Source organism: Pelophylax lessonae (assembly GCF_965119305.1).
Source record: "Pelophylax lessonae genome assembly, chromosome: 5".
Taxonomy (NCBI): domain Eukaryota; kingdom Metazoa; phylum Chordata; class Amphibia; order Anura; family Ranidae; genus Pelophylax; species Pelophylax lessonae.
In genome coordinates, this window is record NC_138772.1 from 175,004,326 (window position 1) to 175,028,256 (window position 23,931).

A 23,931-nucleotide genomic window follows, 5' to 3' on the forward strand; every position below is an offset into this window, starting at 1 on the left:
TAATGCAGTGGATTGCGACCCTCCAACCGCATAGAACCTCGCGACCAAAGGAGCCTCGTCCAAGGCCACATTACATAGGTGCAGCACGGCCTGGGCCATTTGATCCACTAGGTCAAGAACAGTCTAAGGGACCGACTCCCCCACTAAGGTGCGCCTAAGCACCTTGAACCATTCCATGACCGCTGGAGAAACCATCACAGAAGCGAACACAGGTTTGAGCAGGGAGCCTGCCACCAAATATATGTGACAGGAAAGCGTTTCCACGCGCCTATCCGCCGGGTCTTTGAAAACCAGGGTGTCCTCCATGGGCATCAACGTAGATTTATTTAACCTGGAAACAGTGTGGTCCACCTTTGGTGACACCGTCCAACGATTGTCGACAAAGGGATATTATCCGAAAAGGGATAACGCTATTGAAACCGCTTAGGCACCGCCAGCATATGCTTGATGCGACGCCATTGCTCGTTCACGGTTTTGTGAAAATCCTCAGGGCAGGGGAACCTGACCCGACTTCTGGGCTTTGCGGGACCCGAAAGAAACTCGCTTACCTGACTGGGTGGGCTCATCATCAATATTTAAAGTCTCCCTGATAGAGCTAATAAGTGCGTCCACTATAGCGTGTTCCCGAGCCGCAGTGGAGGAGAACTCCTCCTCATCTGAATGTGAGGACTGGGACCCCTCAGGGGGGACGTTGTCCATGGCAACCAAATCAGGCTCTGGGTCAGAAAACTGAGAGGGCATTGGCCATTTTTTGAGTAGTGCGTTCAGACATCAGCAGATCCTGAGCCACAGTATGGATGCCTATAAAAAACAATGGGAGGAAGCACTCGCAAAATGGCCTCCGCCCTTACTAGGTAGCCGCCCATAGTAAAGATGGTGCCGGAACCAGCGCCAAAAGGTAAGAAAATGGCTGCTTCCCACACAAGGAAGCCAGAAGCCTGCCCTCACACAAAATGGCGGCCGATCGATCGGCGCCAAGTCAGCACAAACCCAGGAAACTGGCCCCTTCGGGGATATCCCCAGACATGTAACAAGCCCCCACACCCCCCCCCCCCATCCAGGCTTTTGAGCAGAGTATTCAGCGCACAGCGCCCCCAGCAGGGGCAGGGAGGTAGGGGCCTCTAAAACGTCCAGGGAGGGGGACACTACAGAGACTGTTATTTCTGCCTTCCCCAGGAGTGGGCCCACATAACACCCTCACATGACAACTGTCCCAGGGACATGGGGGTAGCTTCATTCACCATACCATGGACAACAGGCTCCGCTCCGATATGGAAAAACCTACCACCCTGGGTGAGGGTGCCATCAGCCAGGAAGGGATGCTAGCAATACAGGGCTTTCCAGAGTTGAGACATCCCGGTGAAGATGAATTCTCTGCAGGCTCGTCCGCGTCCATAGGGGCACCGTTGTGGCGAGGCCTGGGTATACCAATAACCTGCTCACGATCATTGGCAGGCCGGGACACCGTAAGGATCTATATTATCCAGTGGGAGGCCCAGCTCTGCTGTCGCTTGTAGTCCTCCAGGCGATCCCCCTGACTAACTAGCGATAGTGAGTGAGAGAAAATAAAAAGGAAAAACTTTTTTCAAAGAAAAAGACAAAAAAACTGAGACATAGGTCCAAGCTGGGAAACCTAGACCTACTCCTGATGCTATGCAGCATGAAACTGAAGAGCAGCACCTAGATGCTGATGGGTAATGCCTGAGGGACAGCCCCCTAGAGCTGTGTTGTGTGTAAAGCTTTTGTTGTTAACCTTTTAACTACCTAGCCCTTCTCCTGCAGAGAGAGCGCATTACCCACTCGTGAAGGAATACTGAACGGGCTGCAACTATCAGAGGACGTAAGAAAAAGTAGAGGTTTTCATATTACATGTATACTGTATAATAGTTCTTATAGCACATAGATGCCCATGCCAGTACACTTAAGCTGGTCATACACCAGTAGGATTTGTTTTATTTTACATTTACATTTTCAGAATGTTTGTTGATTTTCTCATAATTTATGATGATTAAGAAATTCAGTTCATTCCAAAATAAATTGTTAAAAATAAACAACATTTTAAAAGTAATGTAATTTGCCATGTTTTTGATGGCATTTTCACTGACAAGATTTTTCAAATGAACGCTTAGTGTATGGTCAGCTTTAGCTTCACTGGCTATTAGTAATAGCCTGTGGGTCACCTTCAATTATTGATTGGCTATTAAAAAAAAAGTCTTGCAGTCTATGCATCAAATGCTTATACAAGTTTCTTTGTTAATCCTGTTCAATATAAGGTAAGCCAGGAGACAATTTGTTTCCTGTTGTCTGTGATTTTCTTGTTCAAATCTTTTATTTAACATTTCTCAATGAACAAAACAATATATATAATAGAAAAAAAGGTTAGCAATCAGGAACATTCGAGTATCACAGCATCAATAGATCATGACATTACTTTAGTCAAAGACCAGAATAGGGAAGCTAATTCCAAACAAGTAATGCTACGCTGTGTATTAGGTTTAAAGGGTAAACCCCTCATTGTTGGATTTGAGCAGATACTAGGTTGTAAAAGTAGTCTCAGGTAAAAAAAAAAAAAACCTAGAGAATCGAGTTATAAGTCTATTATAAAAGAGGGATGAGGTGGGAAGCAAATTTCTTATAGTAATTAGCCGAAAATCTGTCAGGGCCTGGTCGTTTATGTGGTTTAAGGTTTTTATGGCTGATATTTCTTCTGCCTTGATGGGTCGTTCTAGGGCTTAACTGTGGTTGAGGAGAGGGAAGGAAGTTGGATAAAAGAGAGGAGATCGTCAAGTTGGGGCTGTATATAGAGTGGAAAGGTGTCTACGGAATTCTTGTAGGATCCTAATAGGATTACTGTAGTAGGTGTCCTTTCCTAATTTCAGATGAATAGGTTTAGGGGTATAGTCAACTCAATGAAGCGCCAGGGCTAGAAACGTGTCCGGTTTGTTCGTTTTAATGTAAAGATTGCTGCGATCTGCGGAGACGTTTTTCTGCCGACTCTGTCAGAAAAAGGTCACATTTTTGGTGCGATTTTTCGTAGGTGCTTTTATTTGACAGAGTGGGTGAGTTTTGGAATGCTTCTGAGGCCTTATAGAAGGCTCCTTCTAGATGTTTGTGTTGCAGATGTTTCTCTTTGTGAATGTGTGATGCCTGGCTGATGCATATTCCCCTGATAACAGGCTTGTGGACCTCCCATAGAGTCCCATAGAGAGGGGAGCCTTCTGAAGTTCTGTTGTTAATTATGTAATCTTTAATGGCTTTTTCAAGGTCTTGGCAGTGGGTTGGGTTGGTCAGCAAGCTATCATTGATAGTTCAGGAGTGGTGGTTAGGTCTAGGGACTAAGGAGGAGAAAGAAGTAATAACCACATTATGATCAGACCATGAGCAGGGTGCAATGGTCGAAGTTAGGACCAGTGGGGAGGCGCTGATATTGATGAGAATGTGATCTATATGGGAAAATTGCTTATGAGGGTGAGAATCATGGGCATATTGGCGTCTGGCAGGGTTCTGTCCAGGAGTCTAGTAGAGAATATTGGTTCAGGAGTTGCTCAAAGGAGAGGTGTTGGGCTGTATGCGAGGTTGGTGATTTGTCCAAAAAGGGGTATAGCACCTGGTTTGAGTCACCACAAAGCAAGAGCATTCCTTTTTTGTGGGAGGCAACTACTGATAGTAAATGGGAAAGAAAGGGAACTGGATTTCTGTTGGGAGCATAATAAGAGACAATTGTCACTTCACTATGAAAGAGATTGCCAGAGAGCATTAGGTAGCGACCTTCTGGGTCTCTGAACTCCACCAGGGGCGTGAACGGCGTGTACCGATGGAATGCTACAAGAACCCCCCTTTGTTTGGTGGGGGCAGAGGCTGTGTATACTTGGGGATATTGACTGCTAAAGAATTTAGGGGTTGAGTTAGTTGAGAAGTGCGTCTCCTGTAGACAAACCACTTGGGCTGAGAGGGCTGAAAACGAGTGGAATGCTTTATTCCGTTTTGCTGGGGAATTGAGGCCCTGAACATTAAGTGTTAGGACATTAAGGGAGGTCATCAATAGTATCTGTAGTACAGTATGTAAATTTTGGTTCACTAAAAACCTTGGAGGCTGGTGGGTATCTCTCTAGCGAGGGGGAGGGGGGGGGGGGAGAGGACGGGTTCAAGCGGGAGGAAGAAAGGGGAGTAGAGGGGGGAGTAGATGGGATGGGTTATAAGCACTGCAGAGAGAAAGTAAGTGACAGAACTGGAGGTCCGAGGGTGTAGAATCTTCTACTTTGCCACTGGACCTAACAAAAATTAAAAAAAGGGGGGGGGGGAGTAGTCCAAGAAGCACCTGGTTATGAAAAAAAAAAAAAATTGCAATTCCTTCAAAAAGTTTGGAGGTGAGGCACTCGAGAACTAGGTGGGGGAGCAGTGAACTGTGTCCGGGGAATTGCCTTAAAAAAACAGACATTAATATGGTAACACAATACCGTAAGATTGACAAAGTTCAACTGAACATATATCATTGGGTTTCTAAATCGACAATCGGGGAGCCTTTGTGGACAATTCAATTGACCTAGGAAGCAATGGAGCAGGTAACATTAGTAAACTAGAGTTTGTAGTTACAAAAATAAACCATTGAGCTTAGATCTAAAACATGCCTCGATAAATGGAGGCATAAAAGCCCCTAAGTTGAGACTAAGTGAGATCAGGGTAACTTCACAAATTAATGATAAGATGAGAGATTACATAAAACTATGTGGCAGGCTTTGAGCAGGACTTTTGAAGTAGTTGTTGGGACATGTGTGAGCCTGGTTCTCCTCACCTAACATGGTCGGGGGGGGTGCCAGGTCACCAAGAGGTATTTTGGAGGCGCAAGGGCTACAGATGCATTGGGAGCAAGGACGACCTTGGTTACTTAGGGCAGGCGGTACCGATTATTTTCTCTTTGGAAGGGGAAGTTGAAGCCAAAGCATACTGAGCCCTTGAGACACCCAAGATACCAGACTACATTATTAGCAAATAAAACAAATACAAGTAAGGGGAAGGAGGGTTGGGGGGGTGGAGGGTAGGGGGTAGTGGGAAGGGGTGGAAGGGGTATGGGGAGAGGGTAGGGGAGGTGTAGGCCTAAGGCTTACATAGGTTAGCGTTAGCAATTGAATGTATTGGAGAATAGAGTTCAGACGTTTTTGGAAGAGAACATTGAATGGATACCGTTCTAAAGGTGTCACCTACTGGGTTTGTCAGGTTGACATCTTGAAGAGGGAAAAGAGGTTGACACGGGGAGAATAACCCTAGTTAACAGGGCAATAGTGTCAATCCATGGCATGGAGTCTTCTTCTGGAGCTGGACCTGGTGAAATGTAGCGTCTTCGGATGTGGTTTGAAGACCTGAGGTGTTTGGTGTCTTCTTGGGAGAATTGGAGACTGCTCTGCCCCGAGAGCCCTCAGCAACAGATTCGGCTGGCACGATGCGTAGATCTTGGAGTGTGGCCTGGAGGTCTTCAACAGAATCTGATTGGTAGGAGGTTCCTTCGTAGGAGAAACAAATGGCAAAGGGAAAATGCCAGCGATATGTGATGCAATGTTGTTGTAAAATCTGTAGGTAAGGCTTCATAGCTTTCTGTTTGGCAAGAGTTATCTGGGAGAGATCTTGGAATATTTCTTATCGATGACCTTGGAATACAAGTGAATCCCTATTGTGGGAAGCCACCATCAGTTGCTCCTCTGTATGAAAAAAGTGGAGTTTTACCACAATATCTCGTGGTGGGCCCTCTTCCTGTCGTGGTCCCAGGGACCTGTGGATTCTGTCCATTTCCAGTCTTTCTATGGGGTTTGAGGGGGTCAGTTCCTGAAAGAGTGCAGTAATTGGGGATTGAAGATCTATTACTGACTCTGGAATACACCGCAAATGCGGAGGCTTGAGCGTCTGGCTCTATTCTCAAAGTCCTCTAGGTGCGCCTGTAATGTTAAGTTTTCCTTGCGGATGATTTCTAGCTCCTCTGCATGGATGCATGTAAGAAGGACCTGTTCATCCATCTTTTGTTCTAACACAAAGGTGCGGTGGCCTACTTCACATATCTCTTGTGTCAGTTTGTCAGTGATGGCATCAGATGTTTTCTTTAGGGCTTTTGTGAGCATTTTCTCAAATTGTACTAGTATATTTGAATGTGGATTATCTGACTGAAAAGCCAGGGGAGTATGGTCATACTCAGTGTCTGACTCATCATCTTTACCTGCATCTGTAGCTGTAGCAGGGAACCGGGTAGGCTTTGGAGTGTGTGGCGTATGCAGGGTTGATGGTCGGGAAGATGGAGGTGTGGCCATTTTAGGTGTATTATGGCTTATATTTGGGCTTTCCCCCATTGAAAACTATTGCAGGTGGCTGCAGAGGTTCCCAGCTATTTGTAAAGTCAGCAGGCAGCTTGTCAGTACGGCGCGTCATGGCTGTTTAGTCCCGGTAGATGCAGAGCCTCACACCAGCATGACTTGCTTGGACAGCTTTGCGCATGCGCCCCCCTCTTCTGTGATTTTCTCAAGCAATGGCAAACACTGAGATTGCTAAGAGTGCCTCCTTCAGTCCTTGACGTCCACCACTGGCCACACACATTAGTGAATAGTCAGACCAGCAGGCACAATCCAACTGTCTGGGAATGTCTTCTGGGCTATTTGTCCCCCTAAACAGGAGTGCCCTAGCGTGAACAATTATGTTTAAGGAGTAGGCAGGATGACCCGGGTGCAGACAATGGCAGCACAAAAGAAAACCATAATCTGGAAGGCTTTTCTAACCTCCTGGATAACATTAATGATAAATGCTTATTTGGGCCTGCTTTAAGCTGCCTTGTAGATATTGGATCATCTCCTGAGTATATAGGGCTGCAAAATTTTTACCTTAAAGCATAGCCTGGGGTTTAGGTTGTCGTTGGTTCATAATAAACTTGTGCTGAGGCTATGGACATTTAGGTATTCACACATTCTTAGGAAAGAGTATATGAGTTTTAAAATAAGTCTCTCACTGACCTCTGTAACTACAGGCACTTTGGAACAATTCATCCTCCAAGTTGATAGTAAAATCACTGAAGTTGTTTAGGTCATTATCTAAGATAGTTCAACTTCCACTAAACTTTATTTCTAGTATGAACTTGTATTTATGGTTTTAGATCAAGCAGAGAATGGTTAAAAGTCTTGTTTGCTTTCTGTTTCCTTTTGGAATATTTACATTTAATTCTTGTTTTTGAGACAAAGCAGTTAGGAGACTGAGTCCACCTTTGAAAACAGACTGAATTCTTATTTTGTAGGCTACAAGCAAAGTTAAGCAGCCTATAGATAATTTGATTATCCTTCCTTCCACCATGGCTTGAATTTTATGACACACTCTTTACTATGCCCTGTGAGTAGGCTGTGTTACGCATTCCACAGAGCCTGCCTTCTGAATTACAGAGGTACAGAGAGGAGGAGTTTCAGGAGGCGGAGTCAGTGCAGGAGTCACTGCTTACAGGCAGTAAGGTACTGTGGGATATATAGTCTTTAGAAATTGAAAGTAAGTAGCTGAGGAGAAGCTGAAAAGCATGCAGGGAATCCAGAAAGTTGTGGATAGAGATGGCCAGCAGACAGGCAGCACTCACAACATGAAAGGAGATTTTTCAAGTAAGCTTGTCAATAATAAGTATCATTTGTATTGCTATCACAATGCTGCTGTTATAAAATAAAAGTGTACATTGTGACTTTAGATCTCTTTTAACACTAACATACACTACCTAAAACATTCTTTTAAGTATCGAATATTAACTGTTTATTGATCTACATGTCAAAAATTATACATGGAATTTTGCATAATGTGATAAAAAAAGAAAACATTAACTATTATATATTCAAATAATAGGAGCTATACTATTGAGATGTACTATAGAAATGATTCTTCGGTTGAGCCGTACCCAATTGCTTTACCAGAATGTTCACAGACTTGTAGTTTGAAGCGTTTTACTGACCTGACATCCTCAATCTGTGTACAAGACTGGAGAAAAGAATGTGGATTTGAAGATGTGAAAAATCTCTCAGGTATGGTTACAGTTCTATCTTTATATAACCAAGGTGTCAAATGTTATACTGAAAGGATTGAACCCTTTACTATACCATTAGACATTATGTTTTCCTTCACATTTTAACATTTTCATAAAATAAACTTTTTTGCCAAACATATACTGTACATACTAGGACCAACCTAAAGTAGAATTCCAGCCTAACACCAGCTGGTCCTAAAAAATGTCCCCTTTCCCCTCCTGATACCTATACTGCCTATCACATGTAAAAAAAAAAAAAAAAAAAAAAAGAAGGATCTGTATACTTGCCTTTTTTTTTAATCCTCTCGAGTCTGTTCACATGATCCCCTGTGAGCGCCGGCTGCAGGGGAGAGGAGGGTACGCTCAACATTGGCTGAGCATTCCAGGAGCCGTGCTGTTGCTCGTAGGTATGTCCCAGCCGTTGTCAGTGCCCCATCCTCTCCCCTGAAGCTACTGCTGGCTCACACAGAGAAGCCAAAGCTGTGGATTACGTGACTAAAAAAAAGGTATGTATACACATCTTTTTTACACAGGTTAGTCAGCATAGGTAGCAGGAGGTGGGAGGAAACATATTTAAGACTAGTTGCGTTAGGCTGGAATTCTACTTTAATGTGGAACACTAAGCAAATAGTTAAATACACATTTCAAATCTAGGTATCCATAAGACACAAATTAATCATTATATATACCAATCATGTAGCGCTAATCATAAATTAGTGAAAAATACAAATAATAATGATACGTGAAACAAGTGACATGAATTAACAAATATAGTGCATCCAAAACCGTGCATCAAATAAAAGTCCAATAGAAATTATAAAGTTCAGACTATGAGTCCCAGATTGGACAATGAGCAAAAGGCTGGTGTTCAAAGCAGGAATTCCCAAAGGATGGTGAAGCAGGAAGAAGCACCTGTGAGGAATGGTACAAAATGGCTGCTTACCGCAGAACGTGGGCCCCCAAATTAATGGACAGGCCACAAACGCTTTATATGCAGATCTGTATTCTGATCTTTTTCCTCCAGGAGTTCAGGGGTTAAATCACAAACTCACAGGCAACTCCAACAATGCAATAGACCCATATGCGTGGGAAAGGAGAGTAAGAAAGCACATAGCGTAATCCAGTTATGAAAAAGGAAGCATTTATTTAGGTTACACTTGCATAGGTAAAAACAATCCAAAAAAAAAACAATCCAGACAAATGTCATAAAAGCCGCATAGTAGATACAGCTGGCGTTCAGGGGGCGTGGTCAGGTAGCATCCGGTACCGCACTACCGGTTTCGTCATATATGACGTCGTCCGGGCCGTGGTTACCGGACGCCGCCGCCACGCCAGTTATATGCCCCATTGAAGATGACACGTCCGCACCCACAACCAATCAAGGCGGACTGAGTGGAGGGTCCAGGGCAACATAGGCTCAGAAGAAGTGACTTGAATAATATTAGTCATCAGACTGGGGGCAATTGTTTTTTGTCTGAAGTTCTACTTTAAATACATATATGTTTTAGCCCTGGGTCACGACCAATGCGTTTTTTGGTGATTTTTGCAGAAAACGTACTACAGTCCATTGAACATGGTTTCCTATGGGACACGTTCACATCTATGCTTTTTTTCAGCCGCTGCGTTTTTGGAAAGGGTCATGGACTTTAAGCACAAAACATTGCTTTTTTGGTTCCATAGACTTCAATGGAGAAGCTGCACAAAAGCATGTAGTGCATTTTTGCCTTGATCTGTATTTTTAAATCTGCCCAACAACAAGTTGACCGAAAAAGAAAAAAGAAATGCATGCAAAACACAAGGCAGCAAAATCATGTGTGCAAAAACGCACAGCAAAATGCACTGTAGATTGCACCAATCGCAAACTGCATAGATGTGGACCAAGCCTAACCTACCAAAGAAGTCATAGTTTTGTCATCATTTTAGCTAGCAGTTCTTGTGATATACACACACCTCTCCTTGTCAGCTACATTTTGGCTTAATGTTTTAGGTCAGCTGGGTCATTGGATAGAACTGATGATACTGATTGATGGTACAGTAATCAGATGAGGAGGTAAAGAGGTCATCCGTGTTCCATTGGGGAGATTCTCTTCATTTCCCATCCCATAGTCAAAACAGGAAATAAGAGGAAGCTCCTCCAATGGGAGGAAAAATACTGATAGTTACTAAAACTACTGTGCCAATTGGAAGATTTCCCCTCTGTTCCTGTTCTGGTGACCACTCAAAACTTGGGATTTTCTTTCACTTTAGGGGCCCTTTCACACTTGTGCGACCTAAAAGTCGCACAATTTTACTGCAATTTTATGCTGCGATTTTGACATGATTTTGCTGTGATTTTGACTGGACTTGAATCAATGCCTATGTCTTTGGACCTCAAAATGCATTAAAATCAGCCCAAAGTAGTGCAGGGACTACTTTGACGTTGTTGCGACTTGAAGTCGTACAGATATGAAAGGTACTCATTGGAAATCATGGAGTACGACTTGTCATGTGACTTTGCAGTCCCAAATTGCAGGACAAGTCACACAAGTGTGAAAAGGGCCTTACTGTCAGTGATATCAGTTACTGAGACAAATAGAGAAGGTGAAGGGCAGGAATAAAAACCTGACAAGTGTTTTAATCCCTCTCCACTCTATCAAATGCTATAAAAAAAAAAAGTTTAGCCTTCAGTTATACTTAAGGCTCCTTTCACACTTGTGCGACCTAAAAGGTGTGCGATTGTACCGTGATTTTGACCTGACTTGAAGCAATGCCTATGTCTTTGGACCTCAAAACGCATTAAAATCAGCCCAAAGTAGTGAAGGGACTACTTTGAAGTCATTGCGACTTGAAGTCGTACAGATATGAACGGTACTCATTGGAAATCATGAAGTACACAAGTGTGAAAGGAGCCTTAAAGTAAACCTGTTGTATAGATTGTTTGGCTTTACTTTGAACATATTGCTACTCATACACAAGCCTTTGTTCTGAACTCAGGATCTGCATTTCTGTAGAATTTAACCCGCTAACTTAAGGTGCAAGAGCAGGAGCTATGTTTCATCTGCTTTTGGGTCCTTTCCCTCGGGCGATCTGATCTGATACACCTGTCAGTTTTTCCAGGCGGATCAGATGCTCCATGCATCCCTATGGGGCAGCAGATGTCAGCGGTGACATGTCCACTGACACCCGCTGCTCTCCGATCCGATCCTGCCCGTGAAATCCAGGCGGCTGGAAACCCTATTTTCCATTCGTCTGGAGGATCGGTTCGGATGAGAAAGGACAGGCGGTCCGTTCTCATCCGATCTCCCCATAGAGGACAGCGGGGATCTGGAAGCTCCGTCTCCACGCACAGACCTCGTCGGACGGTGCGCCGCATGGAAGGAACCTTAGCCTTTGAGTAACTTTTGAAGCAGAATGAATACATATGAGTATTTGTGTCCAAAGAAATACTTGAAGAAACACAGCCTTATAGCAGAAATGCACGGTTAGAAAATTGACTGATCACTCGACCAAGGAAACAGCGTTCGTTGGTCGAAATCATCGCCTTCATTAACCAATCGGAAAAAAATCTTTCAAAGAGCAATCGAATTCATACATAGTGTTGATGTCTCACGAACAAGTGGAAGTGATGTAGTGTGCGTGTGACCTTGTAGCCACGCCCTTCCTCCCAGAACAAATGTTCCAACGCGATTCATTGAAGAGACTGACATTGGAACTGCATAATTCAGCGTTGCAATAGAAGATATTTATAATATGACACATTTCGATAAATAATACATTTATAAATACAATAATTGTTAAACCTTTTTTTAAATGACATGTTTTTTTTAATTATATTATATGCTTTTGCTCATATTTCTTTTTCCATGTTTATTTGGAATTTTTCATTCAAGTTTACAAAACATCTTTCTTGAACACTGCTTCCGGGTTGTTGACTATTTCTGCTCATGCATGATAATGTTCAATAGATTTTTAACTGACGACCTTCACACCAACAAATAGAAAATCGTTTGTTCATAAAACAATACAATTTTTCCATTTTTTCATAATAACGATATTGGGTATTACTTGCTCGGCATCAATGAGTAGAAAATTGGCCGATCGTTCACAGAACGGACATTTTCGTACGATTTTCTTATCGTATATTCCTACCATTAGGCTGGGCATTCTTCACACTATACAGTAACAATGAATTTAAATCTACAACCTGGGTTTAGGGTGCTCTAAAATCAGAAGAGCAAAGCCCTTTTACACAAGATCGAAACTGAGCATATGGTGAAAAAATGTGTAAGCAGAGGTTACCCTGAAGAAATATGTAAGCAGAAGTTACCTTCAGAAAACCCCATGTCAAAATAATTCTTAAATCCAGAGATGTGGATAGCTAATGACAATCAACTCATCACCTAAAAGGAGCAATGCTTAGGCTCAGAAGGTGGAAAGTTTGCTAAAACAAACTTTTTAGGGTCCTTTCACATGGGCTTTACGCTCGGCGGACTCCCTTTTGCTCAGCGGGGATCGATCCGCCGATCCGCCTGTCCGTTTTCATCCGTTCTTATCCGATCAGATCCTCCAGACGGATGGAAAATAGGGTTTCCATCCCTCTGGATTTCACGGACCACATCGGATTGGAGAGCAAGCAGGTGTCAGCGGACATAGAGGTGCATGAAGCATCAGATCTGGTCCGCCTGACAAAAACGGCGGACCTGATCGGAAAGTCCTTGTGAAAGGGGCCATAAGGTCAAGATTTCCACTTCAGCTGCCTGGATGAGTGGGTCTGATGATCATTTCAAAATGTGATATGTGAAGGTAACCTTTTTTAATCAGATGCTTAGAATTTTAGGGTTGTGCCTAGTTACCTTCAAGGTAATTATCACTGATAACTTTGCTGCTAGAATGCAACTGACCTTTGGCAAGCAAAGAGAGGTAAACGTGTTCAGTGCTGCTATTGTTTACCTAACCTATAAGACATTTCTTTCACTCCATTAAAGTGGAACTACACTTCATCTAGGCATCACAAACCAAAAACACTATTTAATTCATTTTTAATATTCAAAACAAATGCGCCCATCCATATATGTCTCCAAGCTTTATTTTGAAAACAATCCTCCCCCCCCCCCCCCCCCAGCATTTCTGGCCATGGCTACATGGCCATCTTGAGTAAGGGCAGATAATAAATGTAGCATTTACTTACTGTTATCCATCTGCCCTTAGTTCAGGTATGCATACAGGAGGGTGTGCTTAGCTGTAAAAAACTCTCCTCCGCTCCTGAAGACTCATGGGATATATGGCATAATTTGCCTAGGCCTGGAAACTAGGAAACAGCTGAACGAATTAAAAAAAAAAAAAAAAAAAAGTTTAAAACAATTAGCCCTTTATAATGGTCCCAGGGCGAGGGTAAGAGCTCTGGGAGACAGCTTAACCCTTGCCTTTCTGTGATCCCTTAAAGGGACCATAGCCCAAATATTGGTGCAATGTAACACCCAACCTCTATGACCTCCACAAATCCCCCCCCCTGCCTCAATGTGGAGGTGTTGGAGGCACCATCGGACACCATACAATGCACTCGGGAGAGCACATCAGCATTCTGATGCTGTCTCCTGGGCCGATGCTCTACCATAAAATTGAATTCCTGGAGGGACAGAAACCACCTCGTCACCCTGGCATTGGTCTGCTTGTTTTGTCGCATCCAGGTCAACGGGGGGATGGTCGGACACCAGGCGAAACTTCCAACACAGCAGGAAGTAGTGCAGAGAGCCTAGTGCCCACTTGATGGCGAGACACTCCTGCTCCACCACAGCGTAGTTTCTTTCTGCCGCCGTCAGTTACTTCGCTTCCTCCATCCTAACAGCCGACTTCTCTGGATTTACGGTAAACCCTGCTCTTTTCAAAGAGTCTAGGACTGCCTGGACCTGCCTGGATAGATGGGACTCCAAATCAGTACTGAAAATGACAATGTCATCCAGATATACTGAAGCGTATCGTCCATGGGGCCGTCATTTTTTGTCCACAGACCTTTGAAACGTGGCTGGGGCGGAGTGTAAACCAAACGGCATTCTTTTATATTGCCAGTGGCCTTCTGGAGTGGAAAAGGCTGTTTTTTCCCTGGCTTCCTTAGTGAGGGGAATCTGCCAATACCCTTTTGTAAGGTCCAGTGTGGTAATGTACCAGGCAGGACCCAACCTCTCAATCAATTCGTCTACCCGGGGCATCGGATATGCGTCAAATTTTGAGACTTCATTACGTTTTTTGAAATCATTGCAAAATCGCAGAGTGCCGTTGGGTTTTGGTACCAGAACGATAGGACCATTCACTCTGCGATTCCTCAATGATGTCAAGTTCCAGCATTCTTTTTACCTCTTCAGACACTGCTTCTGGGATGCGATAGGGCTTTAAGCGGATTTTTACATTGGGCTCTGTAACAATGTCCTGCTCAACTATGTTGGTTAGACCTGTCAATCCTGAAAACTTTTCTTTATTTCTCTGCAGAAATTCTTTCACTTGTTGGCTTTGGGACTTAGTCAGGGTGGCAGCAACATGCACTAGCTCAACTCCTGCAGGGTCCTCTACAGTGACCCCTACCACAGCGGATACCTGATCTCGGTCGCTCCAGGGTTTTAGCAAATTCACGTGGTAGATTTGGTAGGGTTTCCTCTTCCCAGGTTGATGTACCCTGTAATTCACATCACCAACCTTTTCCACCACCTCAAATGGACCCTGCCACCTGGCCAAGAATATGCTTTCTACTGTGGGTATTAACACAGCTACCCGGTCTCCTACCTGGAACTGTCTTATCCTGGCGGACCGGTTATACACCCTCCTCTGGGCATCCTGTGCCTTTTGGAGGTGTTCCTTTACTAACGGCATTACTTTTGCCACCCTCTCTCTCATTTGGTAAATATACTCCACCACAGTTTTGTGTGGTGAGGACTCACGTTCCCATGTTTCCTTCACCATATCCAGCAATCCACGGGGTCTTCGCCCATACAATAGTTCAAATGGCGAAAAACCCGTGGAGGTCTGCAGAACCTCCCAGATGGCAAATAACAAGGCCGGGAGCAACATGTCCCAATCTATGCCATCCCTCTGGACCACTCTTTTTAGTATGGACTTTAAGGTCTTATTAAACCTCTCAACAAGGCCATCTGTCTGCGGGTGATAGACGGACGTTCGCAACTGTTTGATCTGAAAGAGTTTGCAGAGGTCCGCCATCACCTTTGACATAAACGGGGTGCCCTGATCCGTCAGGATCTCTTTGGGCAGCCTGCGTGAAAACATATGAAACAACTCTTGGGCAATATCCTTAGAGGTTGTTTTCCGTAATGGGACTGCCTCCGGATACCTGGTTGCGTAGTCTAATACTACTAATATATATTGGTGCGCCCTCACAGATTTTACTAAAGGCCCCACCAGGTCCATAGCAATGCGCTCAAACAACACCTCAATTATAGGCAAGGGAACTAAGGGGTTGCTATAGTGTGACACTGGGGCTGTTAACTGACAAGTGGGGCAGGAAGCACAGTAAAACTGGTCAGTTATTCTGGCCTCTGTTTTCTCCGCCCCCCCAGGTGTCCGCCTAATGCGTCATTGTGGGCTAAATCGAGGAGCCTTCGCTGAACTGTTCAATAATTTCCCCTCGGCTTTCAGTTACTCGATAAAGCAAATCCCCAATTAACGCAAAATGCGGAAACTTTTGTCCTGCCCCGGTATTTGTGGGACTCCCGCCACACTATGATATCGTGGATTAAGCAGTTTACCACCCTTACTTCCTGTGTTACTAAGGTGCAGCTATAAGAAACAGTCACAGGAACCAAAGGGGTACTCCCTGGTATCCCCATGGATACATACTACCCGAAGAGTCTTACTCACAGGGCCGAGTCTCCCGATCAATCTAGCATGGACCAGTGTCACCATACTCCCAGAGTCCAGTAATGCCTTGGCAGGAAGGTGGTTCACCCAAATCTTGCATTCAAACTGTCCTGCTGTTAGATGGGTGGTACATGCTAGTTGGGCATAGAAGGAGACTCTCCTGTCCACCCCACATTCTATGGGCTCCTCCTGAAGTGGGCACTGCGCCTGGGTATGGCCCCAGGATTGACAGCGCCAACACTGTATGTCTCCCATTCGGTTGCCAGGGGCCGATCTCTGTGGATCTGGCGAAACTGAGGCAGGGATGCAGGTTCCCGGGTCTGGTAGGGCTCCACTCCTGGATGCTGCAGCTGGCCGTCCTGCCCTTGATGTGGGTTCCCGTCGCTTGGCAGGTCCGAGCAGATCCTCCACCACGGTATACCTTTCAACCAACTCCACGAATGGGTCAACTATTGCAGGGTCTCCATGGCTTACCCAGCGTTGAAGGTCATCCGGCAGGGACCGCAGGTTCCTGCCCATCACCACCCGTTCCAGCATTTGTGGGCCAGACAACGTTTCTGGCTGCAGCCATTTTTTTAACAACTGCACCAGTTCATGCATGTGAGACCTCGGTGGGCGGTCAGGTTGGTACCTCCAGCGGTGCACCCTTTGGGCCCTAACGGCTGTAGTCACCCCTAGGCGGGCCAGGATCTCAGCCTTCAGCCACTCATAGTCTTTGATGTGTTCCGTCGGAAGATCAAAGTAAGCCTTTTGCAGGTCCCCGGTAAGGAAGGGGGCGATGATGCCAGTCCATTGGTTACGGGGCCACCCCTCTCGCTCCACTATCCTTCCAAAAGTAAACAGAAAGGCTTCTACATCATCATTTGGAGTCAGTTTCTGTAAAACATGGCTGGCTCTCACGGCTATTTGGTTGCCAGGGCCAACATCTACTTGCTCTCGTCCTTGAGCAAGATGCTGTACTGCCTCCTTTAAGGCCACCATCTGTGTTTGTGTAGCCTCCTGCTGGGCTTGGGTGAGCAGCAAGCGGGTAGTCTCCTGCTGAGCTGCTATAGCCTCCTCATGGCGATGGTTTGCTTCTATGGAGGCTTGCTGCTGGGACACAGTGGCTTGCATTAGTGCCTTGATATCATCCTCCATGTCTTTTCCTGCTGTATGCAAAGACTTCACCCAGGACATGCAAATGGGTACACTGTCTCTTTAAAGTCACTTTTCAAATCAGCTTTTTTTTTTTCGGTTTAAATGCACTGCCCGCATCCAAAACACCAGTTGTGATATTTGGGGTGATAGCGCCAAAGGATCACGTGCACAAGCCGGGTAAACTTCAACAAGAAGTGGTTTATTTTCTTCCAAAACCGAAATAAGGCTTCCAGCAGCAAACAGTTCAGAAAACAGGCATAACTTAAAAGTCCGCTTAACTTCAGCATAAATGGAAATTATAAAACAATACCGGCTTTTGGCAGGGGTTTTTACCCCAGGTATGTAGTCCCAAGCTGTAGCTTGTCTCCAGCCACCATGCAGCACACAAACACACTCTTTTTTAGCAGCTCAGTCTCCCAGGTGTATGTCCAGCTCCTACTCTCCACACCCACTGACACTACTTTCTGTCTTTAAGAGCTGGTCTCTCTGGGAGACGGCTTAACCCTTGCCTTCTTGTGATCCCATACTTCCCTTAAAGGGACCATAGCCTAAATATTGGTGCAATGTAACACCCATCCAGGACCCAACCTCTATGACCTCCACAGCACTTATAGCTAGGGTTGCCAACTTCCCCCTAAAACCAGGACACATAAAATTTAGATTGCAGTTACAACCGGCTGAGCTGACAGCAGAGATGAACAGGGTTATTTAATAAAATAATCACAGCTAATAATTGCACTGATTAAAAATGACAATGTGTACTCAGCATCAGTCTTCTATTTCAAATATTACATTGATGTGTGTACAGTTGGCCGAAAGCAATCTATAAATTAAACTCCTCCCCTGATTACATGGTTTCTTTCTGCTTTTTAGAGTCAATTGAAACGATTGAGAAATGAATGGGTGATCTCAAATTCACCAACAGGGGGTGCTGTGAGCAAAATATCTGAGATGACAGCTAATAGCCTGCTCGGGATAACGGATATTATTGAGTACAGGGATCTGAATTAGCTGCAAAATTTCCCTGCAATAAATATATTGTATGTTGATGGTCATTTTTTAATGGTGTTTAATTTAAAAATGTGTTTTTTTTTCCAGGCAAGGTTTCTGGATTGATCATTGCTGTGATTATCCTGGCCATTATATTAGTTGGTCTTTTGGTCGTGTTTCTTATCTGTCGGAGACACTTGATGAAGGAGAGTTACGAGGCAGTATGAGGAAATCTTTGGAGACGCACTCAGTCATATGCCATTAAAACTGATGTTATATTAAATGACCGTGCCTAAAAAAAAAAAAAAAAAAAAAAAAAGAAAACAGGCTACTAAACATTTGGCACCAAGGCGGATAAAAAAGAACTATCACTGCTGCCATCTCATCAAGAGGTCACACAAATCTGCAACAAAACAGTATGACGTGAAATCAGAGGATGTGCTTGTATTTTAGTTTTTTGGTGGTGTGGAGAGCAAAAGTGACCGCCATGTTTTGTTAAGTGTGCAGATTACATAAATGACTTCATGTACTGGAATATAAAGTAGGAAATTTACAAGATGAATGAATCAGATTTGCACTGATGATATCTCTTGGTAAGAAAGTGTTCAGTACATATGTATTACATAGCAATAACATAAAGAATCCCCAGTTATTCGGAACCCAGGATGTGGGTTGCCATCATCCCTATGAGGTAAGAACAAAAGGCAAAGGAACCCCCTATAAGTGGGACTATGTAGGCTACCACACATCATATTGTGTAAAATCAAAATTGGATTTAATACAATAAAAATAGTGGGTAGTGTGACACATCATGTGTCTGCTTACAAATATATAACATGCAAAATGAAGCATACATGTATATGAAGCATACTTTTCCTACAAGGGCTACTATACTTTGCTGCTAAGAGACTGAACTTTTTGTTGACAGGTGTTTAAGAATCCTATTGCTTTCAGCCTGCTGAAAATGCAGCAACTGGCAACAAATGATATCTCAGTGACAAAATAAATTGATAGCTTCTGTAGCCCCAGCCTAAGGCAGGCCATCGATGGAGCCATTTTCTTTCCTGCAAGAAAATTGACAGTCAGTTTTGATGGGGGAATCCCTCCCGCCAAGCCATTGTGATACCTCAGCATGGATGGAGCCGTCCCCACCGGGAGAGCACAGCGATTACTGCTAGCCACTATAATAGCCAGTAGCGATAATCGCATGTAAAATCCAATAGGCTGGTTGTACCCAAGTTGATCGATTAATCAGCTTGGGTACATTCAGCATGCCCATTTATGGATCAAATTTTGGCCGGTTCCTGCAGAGATTTTAACCGTCTATGGCCTGCTTAAGTCTTGCATTCGTGTATATGATTTCCGTCTGGGGAAGGTCTTCATAAACTGTGTGTTTTAAAAAAAAAACATTTCCTAATATAAATTGTTGACCCAGGGGCTTTAATACATTCTGAGTCACTGACTCCAAACAAGTACACTTAACAGGATGTCACAGCTAATGCCTCAAACACATGATCAGATAATCGTAAGAAAAAAAATCGCTTTCTAATTGATCGTACGATAATCTGATGGTTAGTACACAGCTTCGACAGCTGATCAGGACATTTCGTCCAACAAAATCCAAAGGGACAAACCCAAAAACTTTTGTCGTACGATAGCCTAGCGAACGACAATCGTTTAATCAGTACAGTATGCATTTGCTAAAAATCGATAGACATAGACCACGCATGATCAGAAACATGAAAATAATTGGAAAAAGCCTGGCTGCCACTGTTTTTGTTTTTCACTATCCGATCCGTAGCTACGCAACCAGGAGGCTTTTCCAGAATCGTACCAAAAAAAAAATTCATATGTTTAATACACATTGTTGAATTTGATACTAGTATCATGTAACAAAATGCAAACTATAAGTCGTCCTATTATCTGATCGTGTGTACAAGGCATTAGTCCACCAATAGTAGCAATGCCAACTCACCAGAACCATATGCTGTCTATATTATAGGACAGCAATTGCGCTTTGGAATAAATATCTTTCTCTGGACAAGATGTTTAGTAATGAGAATGAATATGTTCCTGTAGTCTCAAAACCGATGTCCTCTCACAGGATGTTCCGACCAATCAATGTGATAATCACCAAACAAGAGAGAAAAAATTCTCATAGTGTATAATTTATTAAAATAAAAATTACTTGTAAAAACATTGACACACTGCCATATGTTAGAATAAAAACAGGCAGCTAGGTTGAAAATCCAAAAATAAGGTCCATATGGGGCAATAAAACAGATAACAATCTTGAAATGCACTTACATTGAAAGCCGCCATCCTAAAAATAGGATGGTGGCTGGACCTCAGACATGTATCTCTGCTCGACGTCCATTTCGCGTTACGCACTTCTGCAGGAGCTTAGCCTCTAAGCTCCTGAAGAAGCTAAATATTTTTATTTTAATAAATGATACACTATGAGATTTTTTTCTCTCATGTTTGGTGATTATCACATTGATTGGTCGGAACATCCTGTGAGAGGACATCGGTTCTGAGAGTACAGCAACGTATCCATTCTCATTACTAAAGATCTTGTCCAGAGAAAGCTATTTATTCCAAAGCGCATGTGCCGTCCTATAATATAGACAGCATATGGTTCTGGTGAGTTGGCATTTCTACTATTGGTGGAGGACATTACTGTGCTGACAATTGAGTTATTATTATACACTTGAAATCGTCACAATTGTCACAATTTTATTACAAGTCTATTATTATTATTACAAGTCTATTTTAACATGGACTTTATAATAATATGTACAGTTTCTCATATTATGTTTTGATATAAGTATTCATCACATCACAACCTTTTAATTTATTATTGCTGGTGTTTGTATATTCACACTGTTTGCATGCTGCTTTAGTTTGATTTTAAGGTGCTGACATACCACTGTTTTTGAGAAGTCCATATCTAATTACTTGCTTTAGATTAGTGACTCAGAGCAGCTAAACTGGAACTGGAGCATAGGATTTATGTTATAGAGAGGAAGATTGTACACATAATAAATATCAAGACAAGAAGAACAAAGGGGAAAGAAAACAAACAGAACTTGGCAGCTAGTCAGGAGCATACAAAGCAAAGAGAGCAGGACTGGATGCTGCTCCAAGGCAAAAGACGCAAATATTCACAAAAGGGAATCCTATAAGAAAAGCTCAGGATAAACAATATTGCAAGAATATTATTAATGATAATAGGCACATAAATTAATGTGATGATTCATGAATAATAAATGGATTTTTAATTCATACATACCTGTATGTATGGAGATGGCTCCATAAGAAGGCAAGTCGGCAGAGGCAGTGTGATGCTTTGGGTAATGTCCTGCTGGGAAACCTTGGGTCCTTCCATTCATGTGGATGTTACTTTGGTGTCCATGCCTCAATGGGTCAGGGCTGTTTTAGCAAAAGGGAGGCCATACTCAATATTAGGTGGGTGGTCATAATGTTATGGCTGACCGGTGTATACAGCTTGTATGTATACTATAAGATAATCCGGTGCTGTTACTCCTGTTTACTGGTCTTTCCATTAATGTAAATAACTGTTTTCAAGATATGTAAATGTTTTAAAGTTTTCATTGGCAGGTTATTTAAAACTATATTAAGCTTAAAACCAAAAAACCATCCAAGCATTTTTTTTTTTTGCGCAAAAGCACTTTTAGACGAACTGGAAAACAGCGACAGCGAAGCTGAGTTACTTGAAGAACTGAGCGATAGCGATTTGTGGGAAAATTCGTCATCAGGTACGGAAAGTGACGACAGCGACAGCTTGTGGAATTTGGGAAGTATCTCAAATGATTCTTCAGAATTTCCAACGGAGCTATGTGCCAGAAAGAGACATCTGAATCGTCACTGTCGTCACTTTCCATACCTGATGACGAATTTTCCTACGAATCGCTATTGCTCAGTTCTTCAAGTAACTACGTTTTGCTTTTGCTGTTTTCCAGTTCCTCTAAAAGTGCTTTTGCGCAAAAAGAACGCTTTTTGGACGCCATGGTCGCTCTCAATTTTCCAGGCACAAAGAACTGGAAAAGCACAGGCAGGGCAAAGTCACCAGGTGAAATCCTGTGGTAAAATGGCTTGATACAGTGTAGGAAGTTGAAAAATAATAGGCCTACTGTCAGGAATCAGGATCAACAGGTAAATATAAAGGAAAAAAGCCTAAAAAAGAAAACGAATGCAACCACCACACTTACGTCTTACATTAGTACACTGCAATATAATATTTTTTGTTTTTGGGTTTATTACTTCTTTAAACTGTGTTTTCAGATAATCTGTTGTGTTGAATTATAAAAACAAAAACATTTTAAAAAGCTAACACAAATGTATCATTTTATTATATAATATGTATAGTATATTTTAAAATAACATGGGACTTATGGGCAAGCAAGGTATTACTTATGTCAGTGTTTTTCAACCTTTTTTGTGCAAAGGCACACTTTTTTCATGAAAAAAATCACGAGGCACACCACCATTAGAAAATGTTAAAAAAATTTAACTCTGTGCCTATATTGACTATATATAAAGTAATTCTCTTGAATAGGAATCAAATAAACACAAATAAATTATTTTATAATTACTTTATTATGAAATAATAAAGTATTTTATAATTTTTCATATTTCTGTTTACTTACTCAGTGCAAAACCTGGGCCTGTTTGGCTGAACACAAAGCTGATATTCTGGCTGGAATCGAAGAAAGACACACACGTAGCTCTTCGTCAACAGCTCTCAGTCTCTCTCTGTCTTTAGTTTTTATAGCAATCAGGCTTGAAAAGCTCATCTCACACAGATATGTAGTGGAAAATGGGAGCAATGTCAAAATAGCTTTGTTTGCCAGAAGGGGGAACTCCTTGGCAGTATCCAACCAAAAACGTTGCTTTCTTTTGATCCCCACTCATACTTGGGCTCTCATCTGGCTCCGAATTTTGTTCAGAGTCCAGTTCTTTCTTTTTCAAAAACTTGTCCATCACTGCAGTATCTCACTGTCACTCAGTACTTACTGCGCTTGTCTCCTCCAGATAGCCGCTGTCCGTCACACTCAGCACTCTTCTGCGCATGTCTCCATCCAGATCCATCAGTCAGCGCTCTTCTGCTCTTCTGCTCATGTCTCCTCCAGATCCATCGGCGCTCTTCTGCTCATCGGCGATCTACTGCGATGTCTCCTCCTGTCCTCCTCCTGTCAGTGTAACAGTGACACTGGAGCTATTTATAGTCCTTAACATGCGCTTCGGATGAAATTGGAATTTTTCCCACGGCACACCAGGCAATATATCACGACACACAAGTGTGCCGCGGCACAGTGGTTGAAAAACACTGACTTATGTTATGGGGTTTTTTTTTGTAAAATGTGATAATAAAAATATTATTGTGAATTGGTTCAGTCTATAATTCCATTGATGTATCTATGCATTGATTTAAACATTTAGTTTCAGAACTTTTTTTCATTTTAAAAAGGCATCATATTCACAAACCACCATAGCTACCTGTAAATTTCTTTTATTTTTAATAAACTTTGATACATAAAGTTAATTATTGGACTTTTTTTTTTGTAATTTCTTTATTTATCCAAAGATGCATTACACAATACAAAGTAAGCATAGAAGAATACAATGATTTGAGACCATCTGTTATAAACAAGCAGTATGCAACATAAAAACCGTAGAGATAGAACCAAAATGATTGGACCTTTTAGTAACTTTGCGAGAGTGCCTGAATAAATTCCTAACATGTCAAAACATACAGTTAGGGTCCTTCATTGCAATGCATAGCAGTAACACACCCCATGGCATCCCTACACATACGCAAATAATGGCAATGCACTAACATGGTGCAGGAATCGTGCGTGCGTGCTTGTGTGCGTGCGTGCATGTACACAGTTTGTTTTTTTGGGATTTTATGC

The 23,931-nt window shown here is 42.8% G+C and overlaps 1 protein-coding gene across 1 annotated transcript in view; it reads left to right on the forward strand.

Annotated features, from left to right (window-relative positions):
* LOC309556066 (prostatic acid phosphatase-like) overlaps nucleotides 1-18,278 on the forward strand; it is a 107,988-nt gene extending 89,710 nt beyond the window's left edge. The window contains exons 10-11 of the mRNA XM_082258378.1: nucleotides 7,849-8,024; nucleotides 18,104-18,278. Coding sequence (XP_082114504.1) covers nucleotides 7,849-8,024; nucleotides 18,104-18,222 — 295 coding nt within the window. The 3' untranslated portion in view covers nucleotides 18,223-18,278. The remainder of the gene's footprint in view (nucleotides 1-7,848; nucleotides 8,025-18,103) is intronic.
* Nucleotides 18,279-23,931: the final 5,653 nt, after the last annotated feature.